The 14,003-nt window shown below is 33.6% G+C and overlaps 1 protein-coding gene across 2 annotated transcripts in view; it reads right to left on the bottom strand.

Moving 5' to 3' along the window:
- Positions 1-2,010: 2,010 nt before the first annotated feature.
- Positions 2,011-14,003, bottom strand: part of NYAP2 (neuronal tyrosine-phosphorylated phosphoinositide-3-kinase adaptor 2) — a 180,596-nt gene continuing 168,603 nt past the window's right edge. For both annotated transcript variants that reach the window (XM_077748600.1, XM_077748601.1), the window contains one exon: positions 2,011-2,411. In XM_077748600.1, the coding sequence (XP_077604726.1) occupies positions 2,184-2,411 (228 nt within the window). In that variant the 3' untranslated portion in view covers positions 2,011-2,183. The remainder of the gene's footprint in view (positions 2,412-14,003) is intronic.

Here is a 14,003-nt window from a genome sequence, read left to right as displayed (position 1 = left end):
ACACTTGGATATGTTACCTAAATATACATTTCAAAGGGATTATCCAATCATTACCATACTGAGCCTGAATATACATATACATACACCAAGATCATCATCAAGATGCTGGGAATTGATGTCTTACACCTGATTGATTGGCTTGAGTATATGTGGTCAGCATAACCTAAATGGGCTAACGTGGGTCCCAGGCACATTTTATGTCTATTACGATTTTACCTTAACACATTTCCATCCCTCTTAGATTGGTACTCCATTGATTGCTGGGTTTGAAACATAATCACTAACTGGTGAAACACAGAAGTAGGATTTATTTAAGCCACTTAAGATCTCTCCACGGTTTCCTGTACTTGTGATCCTGCTTTTTTTGTTGTTTTAACCACTTCAGTGATACAAGCAAAACCTAAAACCTCAGTAAGCACTGTATGTATACAGTTCTCCTGGGGAGAATTCATTCACGCAAAAACAACAGATATACATGCTCCCACTTACCCTTTTTCCTTATTCTTTCAGAATTTGAATTGGACATCAAAATATACATTAATTATAAAATATTAAAAAATTATTTTATAACATTTCAAAGGCTTCAAAGGAATGATTACTGATAAAGCATCACTAGGTTTTTAGCAATATAGACTACAAAAAATTCCCTAACTCCAGTTATATTTGGTTTTATTGAGCAGCACTGCGCTATTGCTGTCAAAAACCCTTACAAGGAAAACCACTATGACAATAACTTCGAACACGTACCCTTTTCTCTCAGAAATATAATACTAAATTGATTGTTAAAGAAGAATCACATACTGTCAATTTTAGGAAGCATAAATAGTAATTTAAATATACAAAATATATGCGATAGTTTCCTTTTTCTTCATCCGTGGCAATATTTATATTCAACTAACAAGTTATTCTTAAAAGATATATATGATTTGTTTAACTTAAATTTTACCACCACATAAAATCGAATCCACCCCGTCCATCCCCTATCCCCTGCATTTCCTGTTTCTTCCTTGAAACAAAATAAAATAAACAAGTGGTCATAATTCTTTGGTTATGGTGTCATAAGCAGTTAGAGTGGGTGTGATGGTCATGCACAGATTACGACCCCAAAATGTGGTGATAACTAGTTTAAAACATAAGAAACACTAATTCATTAATGGACCTAAATTTGGGGAAAGTTTGGCATTTAGTGTACTAAAATATGTAAACATATCTGAATATTTATTTCTCATTTTCTAGGGGAAACAAACATACACATGAAAAATTACTTAAAAATAGTGATTGCAGTGGCTATGATGCCCCTGGTCCCGCTTTCTTGAAAGCAGTCATGCTATTTAGCTTTTGATTCCTTGTTCTTTCCATTGTCACAGTGAACCCTGGTCTCCTCCAATCAGATCAATGATGCAAGGACACATGTCCCTAAAGTCATTTCTGAAGGAAATGTTTTCTGCTGGGAAATCCAAATATATCTTAATAACTTTCTCTGGTGTCTGACTAATGATTGCTTAGTATAAAGAAGACAATATTGAAGAGAAATTCTTATAAAGCCAATGTAGCAAAAATATTGGTATTGATGTAATGTGGACGTCCAAATTAAGCATCACATTTGCATCCATTTCCTGTCAAATCCTTAGAAACTTACAAAGCAACAGATGTTCTTGACGAATATGATACTCGACTTCTACATTACTAGCACCAGATCATATATTATGTGATTGAACATGATTTATAGCTGTGAGCTCTCATACAGAAGCCAAATGTGGACAGCAAAAAATAACATCTTAAATGCAAAAATTAATAATAAAAGGCATCAAGGGATTACATATAAAAGAGATAACAAACCAGTTAATACCGAAATTATATCATATAGTAAAACTCTTGATATTTCTGTAATTTATATACGTATAATGTGTATTATTTCAGGTGTCACCCATAAACTAGTAAAATATTTACATCTTAATATCTTTTGGATTCAAAATAATCCGGGATAAATAAGTGTCTTAATTGCGAGGATACAATTAACATACATTTTATCTTGAACTTGCCATGAGTAGGCACAGCTTCCCATGGGTTTTCCGGGGAAGCACTGGCGTTCCATCCCGACAGAGAAGATATGTAACAGTTCTTAATCTCATGACTGGGTCGACCTCCCTCTCCGCGTGGAGCTCAAGCCATCCTGAGCACAGTCAGATGGCGGTATCCCAGAACACCGTTTGCTGCTTAGAGTAGGGTGGAGGGCTGTACTTCTTTGCCCCTGCATTCTTCTTCCAGCTGGGTAGGATAGGCATGCTATCCTGTTTGCAAAGGCCCTTTTCCGTTTTCTGTCTAGCTTTTATTTCCTTGCACAAGCAACGCTTTTTCTCAATCATCTCAAGCATTGTATGGTCTCCATGAAACCACTGCATGCATGCCACCTAGCAGAAAAGAAAGAGTGAATACAGAAGCAAAAAATGGAATGAAAGCAATTGTGTTTCTTTCTTTTCTTTCTTTCTTTCTTTCTTTCTTTCTTTCTTTGCACTGTGCTAGTAGTTGTTTTGGAAGATGTCAGCTGTTTCTTTATCTTTGTATTTCTTACACAGCAGAATTAAAGTATGGGGACTATAAATAAACTGTGTACTTAACTTGATGATATAATTAAACAACTATTTGGGTTTTTTCCCAATAGGTTTCAGGAGCTCACACTATAGAAATAATCCTTTCTTTTTTAAAGCTAGTTGCCTAATATTTACCTATGACTTTTGTGTTGACTCCATTGTCTTCTAGGTGTCTAAGTTCAATTATTGGAATTGCTTTTCAGTGAGATCTGATATGAATGTGAGATGTTCTGAAGATTTTAAAGAATACTTTTGTTCTTGGAATAAAACTTGTTTTTTTATAAAATAAAACTTGGGTTATTTTAAATAAAAAGCATATGGAATTAGAATTTTTCATAATTCTACAAAAATGACTTGCATATGCATCTAATGCTTGGAATTTAAGTGCTCAAATATTTTTTTGCAAAGAATTTTTTTCTACACTTTTGATGCTTCTTCAGCAAATGTCCAATTAGAATCATTGGCCTTTGGCTTCATACTGACTGAGGCCCCAATTAGATTCAGCAATTTAGAGAAGCAGATTCATCAGGTCAGTTTTGTGCCCAGAGATGATTCAGAGCTGACTATGTACTGATACACATAATATATTTCTTAAAAGACAAACATTGCACCCAAGCAGTTATATGTGGTCATGTCCCCCGGTAATTGTTCTTTAGAACAGAACTGCCAAGTTGAATCTGCCACATGAGGACTGGAATGTAATTGGGCCATGAATCCAGCATGGAGAAGCTGCTACTTATTGTATAAGTACATCTACTCTTTGACTTTAAGGGTTAAAATAGCTCACTTGGAATCACTGAATTAGATGTTCCAATTTTAGCATAAAACTCAGAGCCAATACTTATGTAACACTTACTCTATACCAGATCCCATTCTAAGTACTTTGCATAATTTAATTCATTCATTCCTCACCATGATGATGCTCTGAAATAAGTACTCTTTATCAATCCATAAAGATGACTAAAATGAGACTTAGATTTAGCAACCTGGCTAAGTTTACAGAGCCAGCAAATGGCAGAGTCAGCATTGGATACCAGGAGCTCATTTCTAACACCGTACCTTTAACAACTATCTATATTGACTTTCAGTGTATATGTACAGCTGGAAAGGATTGAGAAGATAAATTGGCACAATACTCTCAATGTACAGATAAGGAAACTAAAGCTTCAAGAAATTACACATTTTGCCCAAAGCCAGGCAGGTAAATTTCTGGTGTGAACAAAGCAAGACTGAATTCTCATGATTCACAATCCTTTTTGGAGAGAGCAAGATCTAGGGCTAGAGGACAAGAACTCAATGCCTGGATGTATCAAATTTCTCCCTGTCATTGTATGTCTTGATTTCTCTGTCTGAATAACTGAATTGGTAATAGTTCAATTCCAGAAGTTAATATAAGGATTAAGCTGGATAATGAAGGTGAAGTCATTTTTCAAAACACTACACCATTGCCCAAATATTGTTATTGCCATACCGACAAACACCTAAGAGTTTTCCATACCTGCTCTCTGCCAAGCATGTGTGAAGAGCTCTGTATATGTTACACTGAATCCTCCCAGTCACCCTGAAAGCTAGGATTTATCTACCCAGGACAAGTGAAAAAACAGTCTCAGTAAGCAGATCAAGAAACTAGATCAAGGTCGCAGCTTACTACATGGGACACAGATCTTTACCAAACTTGGATCTGTCTCACTCCAAAGTGAATATTCTTTCTACTACAGCAGGCTCTATCTCCCGAATATTATCTAGAGAGTACAATAATAGTTATTGTGATAGGTACTACCATATCCAGGTGCTACTAAAAAATGCAAATATATTTATTGCTTTAAGGAAGGAATAAAAAGTGTTTATCAAATAAGTCCAAATCAGTGGCTTGGACTTGGAGTCCAGAAGATGGCAGTCTTAGATAAGTATCTTGTATATTTGTACCTAATTTGATACAAGGTTCCTTGAAAGAATGGGCCCTGTTTCACAGCCATGGGTATTTGCTTTTTAAATGAAATTCTAGATGTTTGTTAAATAAGTTTAACCAGATAATCGGTTTTAACCTAACCAATAGGTTTTTGTCCCAACAGAACATTGCCCAAAATGGCTTGGAAAATTTTCAAAATATTTATAGTATTTTAGAACTTGATCATCCATGCAATAAAAATACAGTAACTCTATTTTGGTGGAAATGCAAGCAAAATTTATTGAGTGACTATAAACTCTTAAAATGGAATTTATAACATAATTCCCAGAGGGCAAGCCCCAAATTTTATCCATCAGCAGCCCCAACATGCAGAACAGAGTCATTAAGCTCTCAATAAAAGTTTTATGAATGAATAGAAGCCACCATCATCGAACAGTGTTTGTTCATCCTTAGAAAGCTCTGCAGATAATTTTCTTTTTAGTAAGATCTCACTGGATTTCACACATTCCAATAAAACCGCAAAACTTCCAACCATCTTTAAGGTAAGATATTTACATCACTTCAATATTTGTACTGTATTTACTTCTCCCCACAAACATTAAGTCCTTTATTATCTAATCTCCTTTAATATTTAAGTGTGAATCAGTACATATCACTGCAAAATAATATTTTTCCTAAATTGCTCTAACAACAGTATCTCCAATATATTTCATAATTGTTACATTTTATGCATCTATAACTGTATTACATTAGCTATAAGTGTGTTTTCTGTCAATTAAAAGTTTATACTATATAAGCATGTCAATTTAAGAATAATCCATTCTTTAAAAATCTAAAAAATAATACTTTAAAAATAAAGTTATAAAGTATGATTTTCATGTTCTTTACATTTTTATTTTAAAATAGTTAAGTGACCACTTGATTGATATAATGGTTTCAATTATTAACGGAAGAAAATCAACTCCTTTTTTCAAACTGACTCTTTAATATTAAACTATTTTCTTTTGGTGGCCAGATGTAGAGTCAGCATAAATTCTGTGAGAAAGCATTTGTCAGTATATGAATGAAGGCTAGATATTCTAAGAGAATTTAAGTACAAGTTATTAGAAAAGAGCCAATTCAAAAAATTTTTAATTTCAATATTTTAATAAGCCAAAAAATGTTGTAGAACCATCTCATGTTAAATTGTTATGAAACATTTTTTCTCATTAAAAATACCCAGGAAAATTTTTACTATATTAAGGTAAATACTTGTAAATGTGATTCGTTTGGTGGGAGACAAATCTATTTCCCATGTTTACTTTTAAATAGCATCTGTTTTTCAATATTTTTTTCTGGAGGGCGTACATTCTTTTTAATTCCCAAAATTAAACTCCAATGTTACCACGATGGCAATTTACATGGTAGAATCTCTCCCCCTAAAACATGTTTAAAAATTACATTTCACTCTGACAGTAAGATGCTTCAATTTATTAGTTTGTACATAACAAATAATATATGTTAAGTAAGTGTGTTAAGAATACTACCCATAAAATATTTCATGACTTTACTGTATTTTGGTTTTATTGCCAAATTCTCCAAGATTAGTTTAAATTTAGCTGTAGAATTCCATTTCACTTCAACCTGGAATTAAAAGTACTCTTGGATTTGATTTACGACAAGGATATATTGAGAGACAATTGTAAGAAAATTGCTCAATTAATATGAATCCAGTTACATCTCTAGGACAAGATTTTCATATGAACATGATGCAGTGGAGGTAATATTCTCGGATAATAAGTTGATACAGACAAAATCCAATGAAACCCTTCCTCAAGGAAAGGAAACATAAGTCTCCATCCCTTAACGGCAGGCTACACACAATGACTTATTTCCAAAGACTACAGTATGGAAAGGAAGAGGAGGGTAACTTAACCATGGGAAGCTCTATAAACATACACTAGTAATCGACGATGATAAATGATGTGGACAGTATGGACCCTTGGTATGATGTGATGAGAAAAGCACATGACATCTGTGCTCCACCTCCCCGAAACCCATTAATCCCAGCCTAACCATGAGAAAAACACCAAACACAAATCGAGAAATGCTCTATAAAATATCAGTCCAGAAATCCTCAAAACTGCCAAGATCCACCAAAATAAGGAAAGTCTGAGAAACTGTCACAATCTAGAGAAGGCAAAGAGACATGATAACTGAAATTGATTAGTGTGGTATCCTGGAAAGGATCCTGAAACAGATATGTAAAAACTAAGAAAATCCAAGTAATGTGTGGACTTTAAAATAGTGTTTCAATATTGACACACAATAACAACGTAAGATATTTTTAAGCAGGGGGAACCTCCCTGTGGGGTATACCCTCTGTGCCCTCTTTGCAGCCCCTCTGTAAACTTAAAACTAAAAAAGATATATTTTAAAAAATCACTGTCAGAGACCACATTCTTTACAAATGCTAATTGTAATTTATCTTGCATTCTTTAGATGGAAGCAATATGGTATAATGGAAAAAGTTAACTAACTTGACTGGGATCTTGATTGTTTTATGATACTGAAAAGTCATGTATTTCTCTGAAGTATGCCCTTCCTATATACATTGTATATATATTGGTAGATAATTCATATACACATAGTATATATATTTGTATGTACTTCATATATATATTATGTATACTAGACATACTTTATACATTACATGTCTTGCTAGACACATTATACTTCACATGGTTAGAGAAGGCAATGAACTGAACAAAGCAGGCAATTGGATTGGGAAACTATACAGCCCCAGGCAGTTAATGATCTTATCTACTGAGACTTCAATACATGAGGAATAACATAAATATCAAGGAATCTTTAATTCAATCATTACTTTCTTTAGGAAATAAACTAAGTACTTCCTTATTGAGTTTATTTTATCCAAAGCAGAAAAGAATGATAATATGTTCAATAATAAATATCCATACTATTTATTTAAAATTATTCAATTTCCGAAATATGCAAACCAAAGAGAGATTTTAAAAATCTAAAATAAGCACTTCAACACTAAAATCGATACCAGAATAAAAGTGATACAAGGAGGCATAGCTCTATTGACTTGATTTTTCATGCCTCATGAGTTAACATATTAAAAAAGCAGTAATTTACCAAAGACTTGAGGGACAAAGCAATGTCAAGCAAGTGACTCGTTAGCCTTGGAATTAAATTCAACTCTGACTCGTGAATAAAATTTAATTTCTTAAAACAATACACCCAACACCACCACTAATGTCCAGATTCTCTCAGGGGGGAAAAAAAAGGCAGTTCCACATTTCTCTCTCTGTGCCAATTTCTCTGCGTCCCGTAACCCATCTTATGGAAAATCACTATGTCCAACATGGAGAACGTAAACTTTAATCTGACTGAAAAAGAATCTAGAATCACCAAATTTCTTTGAATTTTCTCTTTACTCTGCAGAAAATTTCCCTCGGAGAGCATGGATGGCATTAGTGGGGGCACACTAGAAGAACAAGTGTGACTGGAGAAAGGAAAGCTCATTTTTCAGGAATTATGGGAGGTAGTGAGGCTGCTGCCTTCATGCAATCCCTCCCCTTAAGTGTCCTGAGGTCAGCCAGAGCTGTTAGTGCTCTACTTCATTAACAAGACATACATAAAAAATAAGCATGTAAGTAACGGTGTATCTTCTATAAACTGTATATCTTCAAGATAACTGTCAGGGGTGGGCAAAATACAACCTACTTCCCAAATACAGCCCACTGCCTGTTTTTGTACAGCCCATGAGCAAGAAGTACTGGTTTGGTTTTTAAATAGTTGAAAACAAAACAAAACAAAACAAAAGGATATTTTGTGACACATGAAAATTATATAAAATTCAAATTTCAGTGTCTATAAAGTTTTAACTGGCACACAGACATGCCCACTTGTGGGCGTATCATCTATGGCTGCGTTCATATTATAAAGTAGAATTATATAGTAATGAAGGAGACCATACAGTCCACAAAGCCAAAAATATTTACTGTCTGGCCCCTTACAGAAGAAGTTTGCCAACCTACAAAGTAAATGGTCAATTAAGTCCCTTAAATATGTATATCTTAGAACTGCCTGATAGAAGACTGAAAAGGATGTTAATATCAGTGCTATAAAAAGGGCTATAAAATAAATCAAGAGCATTGATTCATATATTCTCACAATATTTTTCATATGAAGTTTGGTCCATTAGATTGGAAATGAGCTCTGACAATTAGTTTAAAGAAATGATTTGAGTCTGTCAACTACACAATTTCATCATTAGAAGGAAAAAAAAGAATGTTGGAATTAAATAAATAAAGTGGATTGTCTGATTTAAATTCTCTATGTAAGAGATTGAATACACGGCCAGTCCCTTGTTTAAATAACCCTGAAGTGGTCATTTGTTTGCCTGTGATGTGTCATCATTGTAGGGATTCGACTTCAATATAAAAGTTGTTTTGAAAAGTTAAAAAAAAATAATTCTGGTGAATTATATTTTTTTCCTTCTTTTCCAACTACATGTTAGGAAGAAGTTTTCAACTTTACATAGTATAGGCAACAACATAGGTCTTCAATAAACCTTCTGAAAGTGACATAACATAGAGATGTAAAGGTTATAATTATCTTCACTTGTTAGCAAATTCACTAATAAAATTGCTTTATGACATATCAAATAACAAGTGATCAAATCCATGTTACTTAATTCTTACACAGAAAAACAAAACAAAACAATCTGTCTTTTTCTTTGAATGAGAAAATCTTGCTCCATGTATCTGTAATAAATAGTGGATATTTTGAAAGCATACAGAGGTGATCCAACCTTAGAGTATTTTCCTGGTAAAGGTTTAAAAAATACAGTCAAAAAATCCATATGGCTTTATAATTACTTATAAACACCACTTGTTCAACTTAGAAAAGTGTGGATTCAGGATCAGGAAAATGATTCTACCCTAACTGGTTAAAAAGTGAAGCTATTTGAACAGATAAAACAAATGTACAATACAAAACAAAACAAAAAAACAAAGACTGCAGAAAAACATACTGTAAAATAAGTGTGCAATGCAAAATCAGGTAAATGTGCAATACCAAAAAGGATAATATGTGTGCAATATTAAAAACAGATAACCTAAATATGCAATACAAAACATAATAAGTGTGAAATACCAAAATATCAGGGACTTTTCCATTTCATGGGCCCGGCCAAGGTTTTCAATCTCACTTTGGTGATATTCCACAAGGAAATTACGTTGTTTTCTTGCCTGAGATATGAGAATTAAATATATGTATAATATTTTCCTAACTTTAGATTTTGATGATCTTATTTGTAACAATAGCATCTTTGGTCTATCTTTAGCTTTTTCAATAGATTTTTTAAATTTTATTTTTCCCCACCTTTAATTGTGATCTATTGATTGAGTGCTTCTTAAATTATTCCCTTGTACTCCCCTCTCATTTATCAACAATGTTTACTCAGAATCTATGTTTTATGAAAGAATTATTAGACAAGTGTACACCCAAGGCTTCTGCTGAAACTGCAGATTTTACTTTGGATGCCTAAATTTCACTTTAAGATACAGACATATTGATAAAATGAGAGCTACATCTTGGTTTCAGAGATGCTTTTGAATGTAACATCATGGGCAGACACCACCTCCACCTTGTTTTTCTATATCCGAAGATATCCCTTTATGTATAATCTCTGATCAACACTAGGCATATGAGAAACATCATATGTTGCTATTTCAAGCCATATAAGCCATTTTTTTTACATATTTGTGCTTGCTTACATGATCAACTATGTAAAACTCACTTAATCAAAAAGAGCCTTACAACTGCATGCCTTTAAAGACAAAGTACAGCTTTAATATAACATAGATTGTTCATGTTCTCTGCCTGCAAAATGAGGACAACACCTAACTGGTCAGTTTTATAGAGATATCCTTTAACCAAGACCAAGCCACAAGTCATAACCAAGGACAGAGGTTGGTTTTAATGACTGTGGCACACAGTGACAAGGACAACTGATTATAAGCTCCCCTAATATACTGTGCATCTCTCTTAAATAATAAGAATTGTATCCTGTTTTCTTAGGAGACAGAATAAGACAGATGAAATGGATAACATGACTTGGTTTTATCACTTATTTGCCGGGAGATGTGGGACAAGTCACTTAATCTTCCTGAAGGCTTGTTTCTTTATCTGTGAAATGAAAATAATAAGACCTCATGTTTGTTGGGAGCAGTGCAGGTAATAATTTAGCATCTATTACAAAGTAGATACAAAACATAAGCTCCTCTAACCCCCAGTAGACTGTGAGTTCTTTGAAGACAGGAGCTCTCTTGTTAATCTTCATGTCCATAGCCTCTAGCACAATGGAAGTGTGTACTAAGTGCTCATGCAGTGGATGAATGAACAAACAATTGGATGGCTAGGAGGGTAATGCTTTCTGAGTGCTTTCAGGAAAGGAACTTTTGAAACTTTTAACTTAATAAATGGTTTTATATTCCATTTTGGTTCAGTTGAACTCAGCAATATGCCAAATGTACAAGGTGAAAAAAATATTTCCTACAATTTTTGAACCTTAAGAGGCATCTGACCTTAAACTCAGCCCTTGATTTGATGTGAGCCACATTCTGGATGTTCTGCAGTTGAGAGCATCTTTCTCAGACTCTAGGGTCTTTGAATCCTGGGAGTCTCAAGGATTCATATCCTTTGAATTGTGATGTCTCAGAATTCTAGGCCCTTTGGCTCAGGTTAGGTGACAAACCCACACTCTCTAAAAGTTGGTAGGCATTTGGTATCCCTTGAGAGCTTGTTAAAATGCACATTCTTAGTTAACATACTCTAAGAGTCTGACTCTAGGTTCTGGGTAAAGTGGGTCTCAGGGAACTGCATGTGAAAGGTCCAAAAAGCGTTTAATTCTACTTCAGAAATGTTTCTCAAATCTGTCACCTATCTTTACAGTTCCAGTGTCATGTTCTTGGTTCAGTTACTGAACTATCGATATTGCCTCTAATTTTGCACTTACAGGACACCTGTAATCCTCTAGCCACACTTCTGCCCAAGTACTTTCTGTGCAGCTTCCACAAAATCATATTATGGCTCTCCATTTCCTACAGAAAAAAGTTAATTCTCCAGAAACATCACTGTGAACTTCAACATTGTCTCTTATGGCTAATTATTTTACTCCATTGTTTACTTTCTACTCCTGTCATACAGGCTATCATAACTCACCAAACACCACAGGCACATTACTTGCTTCCATTCTTTAAATCAAGGTGTTTTCCCATTCTGGAACTCTCTGCCTTCATGAACCCTTATTTTTCATGTGAAATCTGATTTATGCTTTTAAAATCCAGCTAAATGTAGCAAGAATTCATTCTGAGATCTTCTATGAACTCTGATAGCCATGCTGGCTTATAGCTGGCATAGCATTCATTCATTCATTTATTCTTGAAGTCAGTAGATCTCTTACATAATGTTATGAATATTGTATTAATTATGAGTTTTGCACAGGATTCTGAAATTCTGGAAAATAGAAATCTTGCTTATATGATTTTGATAGCCATAGAATATTAAGTCAGTACCCTCAAAGAAGTCTCACAATGTTTTAAATAGTTAAAATTTCTTTGAAGTAAAATTTTAAAGTGACTAATCTGAGAAGTAGATAAAAATCTACTTCTTGTAGAAAAACAATCTACACTTGTTTTTTTCTGATTATAAATGCTACTTATGCCTATTTTACAAAATATGCATTATAGCAATTTAAGGGAAAAATCCATTGTGATATCACCACACAAAATGTTAAATATATTTCCTTACATATAATTCATATGTACATAACTATAATTATGTATGTATGTAATCATTGTGTATGAACCTAAATACACAAATTATTTTTTAACTTTGATTATACTATATATGAAATTTCATATCCTTCCATTTTCCTCATTGTTATAGTCTTAGACACTTTTCCCAAGACGTGATAACAAAAACAAATTATTCATTATGAATACCTTAACTTTGGTGGATTTCATTTTTTAAATGCCGTAAGTCATCTTTCAGTACTTTATGACATTTTCTTTCAGAAATGTACTCACACTGTAGCTCCCAAGTCCAGCATGAGACCATTTTAAGGCTTTTGATGCAGATATAGCTTTTTTGTGGTCCAGAAAAATTAAACCATTTTCTATTCCCATAAGCATGTGGGATTCATACCATACTAGCATTAGTGTTGCCAAAGACATAAGCAAGCAACAACCAAAAGACCCTGTAAATTGTACATGTCTAGAAGTACCCTGTGATTTCAACATTTGCTTTTCTTAATAGTGAGTTCAATGAGATTGCATATTTCCAAAATGTTTAATAACAGAAGAGTTGATTTATACCCTTAGTTTACTCTTTTGTTTTCTCCCTAATGGGTGGTAGTTTTACTTACTAATTTATATTTTTAAATAAATTGGGGGTATTTATATCTTATTTTTCATAATAATTTCCAGTGTTTGACACCTCATAGTCATTTATGTTATTACAGACAGATGTTTCTAATTTTTACATAGTCAAATCAATTGACTTTTTTCAAAATGCCTCCATTTTTTATTCTTTAAAATAAAACAATATTTGTCTTTTCAATAATCTATAAATATAATGATTTATATTTTTCAAGGTTATGGTTTTATCAAACTTTAATTCATACTTTACTTAATTTATTTATACCTTTCCTTGTCACTGAAAATATGTTGCTTAGGAAGGGAAAATATATTTAATGAGACAAATGGTAAAACAATGAAGAGATAAATTTCACTTTTTAATTCTTCCTGAGCTAAGAAGCTACTTTTATTCATTTCAAATATTTAATCAACTGTTCAGGATCTATTTGTTAATCATAATGGTTTAGTCACATTTTAAATTCTGTAATTCTGTCCTATAATCTCATTTTACAAGGTAGTAGCTGGAGCAAAACAATCATTTAAATAGATACAGATATAGATATAGATATAGATATAGATATGGATATAGATATAGATGATATAGATATAGATATAGATATATCAGTCCTACTTTAAGGAAAATAATGTCTAAGTGAAAAAACTGTTCTTCCCCTTTTCTTTTTTTAAATGTTTACTTTTTTTTTTTAAATATTTTTATTTATTTCTAGGAGAGAGAGAGAGAGAGACTGCGTGAGCAGGGGAGGGTCAGAGAGAGAGGGAGACACAGACTCTGAAATAGGCTCCAGGCTCTGAGCTGGCAGTCAGCACAGAGCCCGATGCGGGGCTCGAACCCACAAACCGCGAGATCATGACCTAAGCGAAAGTCGGCCCTTAACCAACTAAGCCACCCAGGCGCCCTTAAATGTTTATTTATTTTTGAGAGAGAGGCAGAGTGCAAGTGAGAGAGGGTCAGAGAGAGAGAGGGAGACACAGAATCTAAAGCAGGCTCTAGGCTCCAAGCTGTCAGCACAGAGCCCAACTGTGGGGCTTGAATCCACAGACCATGAGATC

The sequence above is a fragment of the Crocuta crocuta genome, unplaced genomic scaffold (genome assembly GCF_008692635.1).
Source record: "Crocuta crocuta isolate KB4526 unplaced genomic scaffold, BGI_CrCroc_1.0 scaffold229, whole genome shotgun sequence".
In the NCBI taxonomy this organism is placed as follows: domain Eukaryota; kingdom Metazoa; phylum Chordata; class Mammalia; order Carnivora; family Hyaenidae; genus Crocuta; species Crocuta crocuta.
The sequence above is the reverse complement of the archived record's forward strand: the minus strand, read 5'-3'. Positions and strand labels throughout refer to the sequence as shown.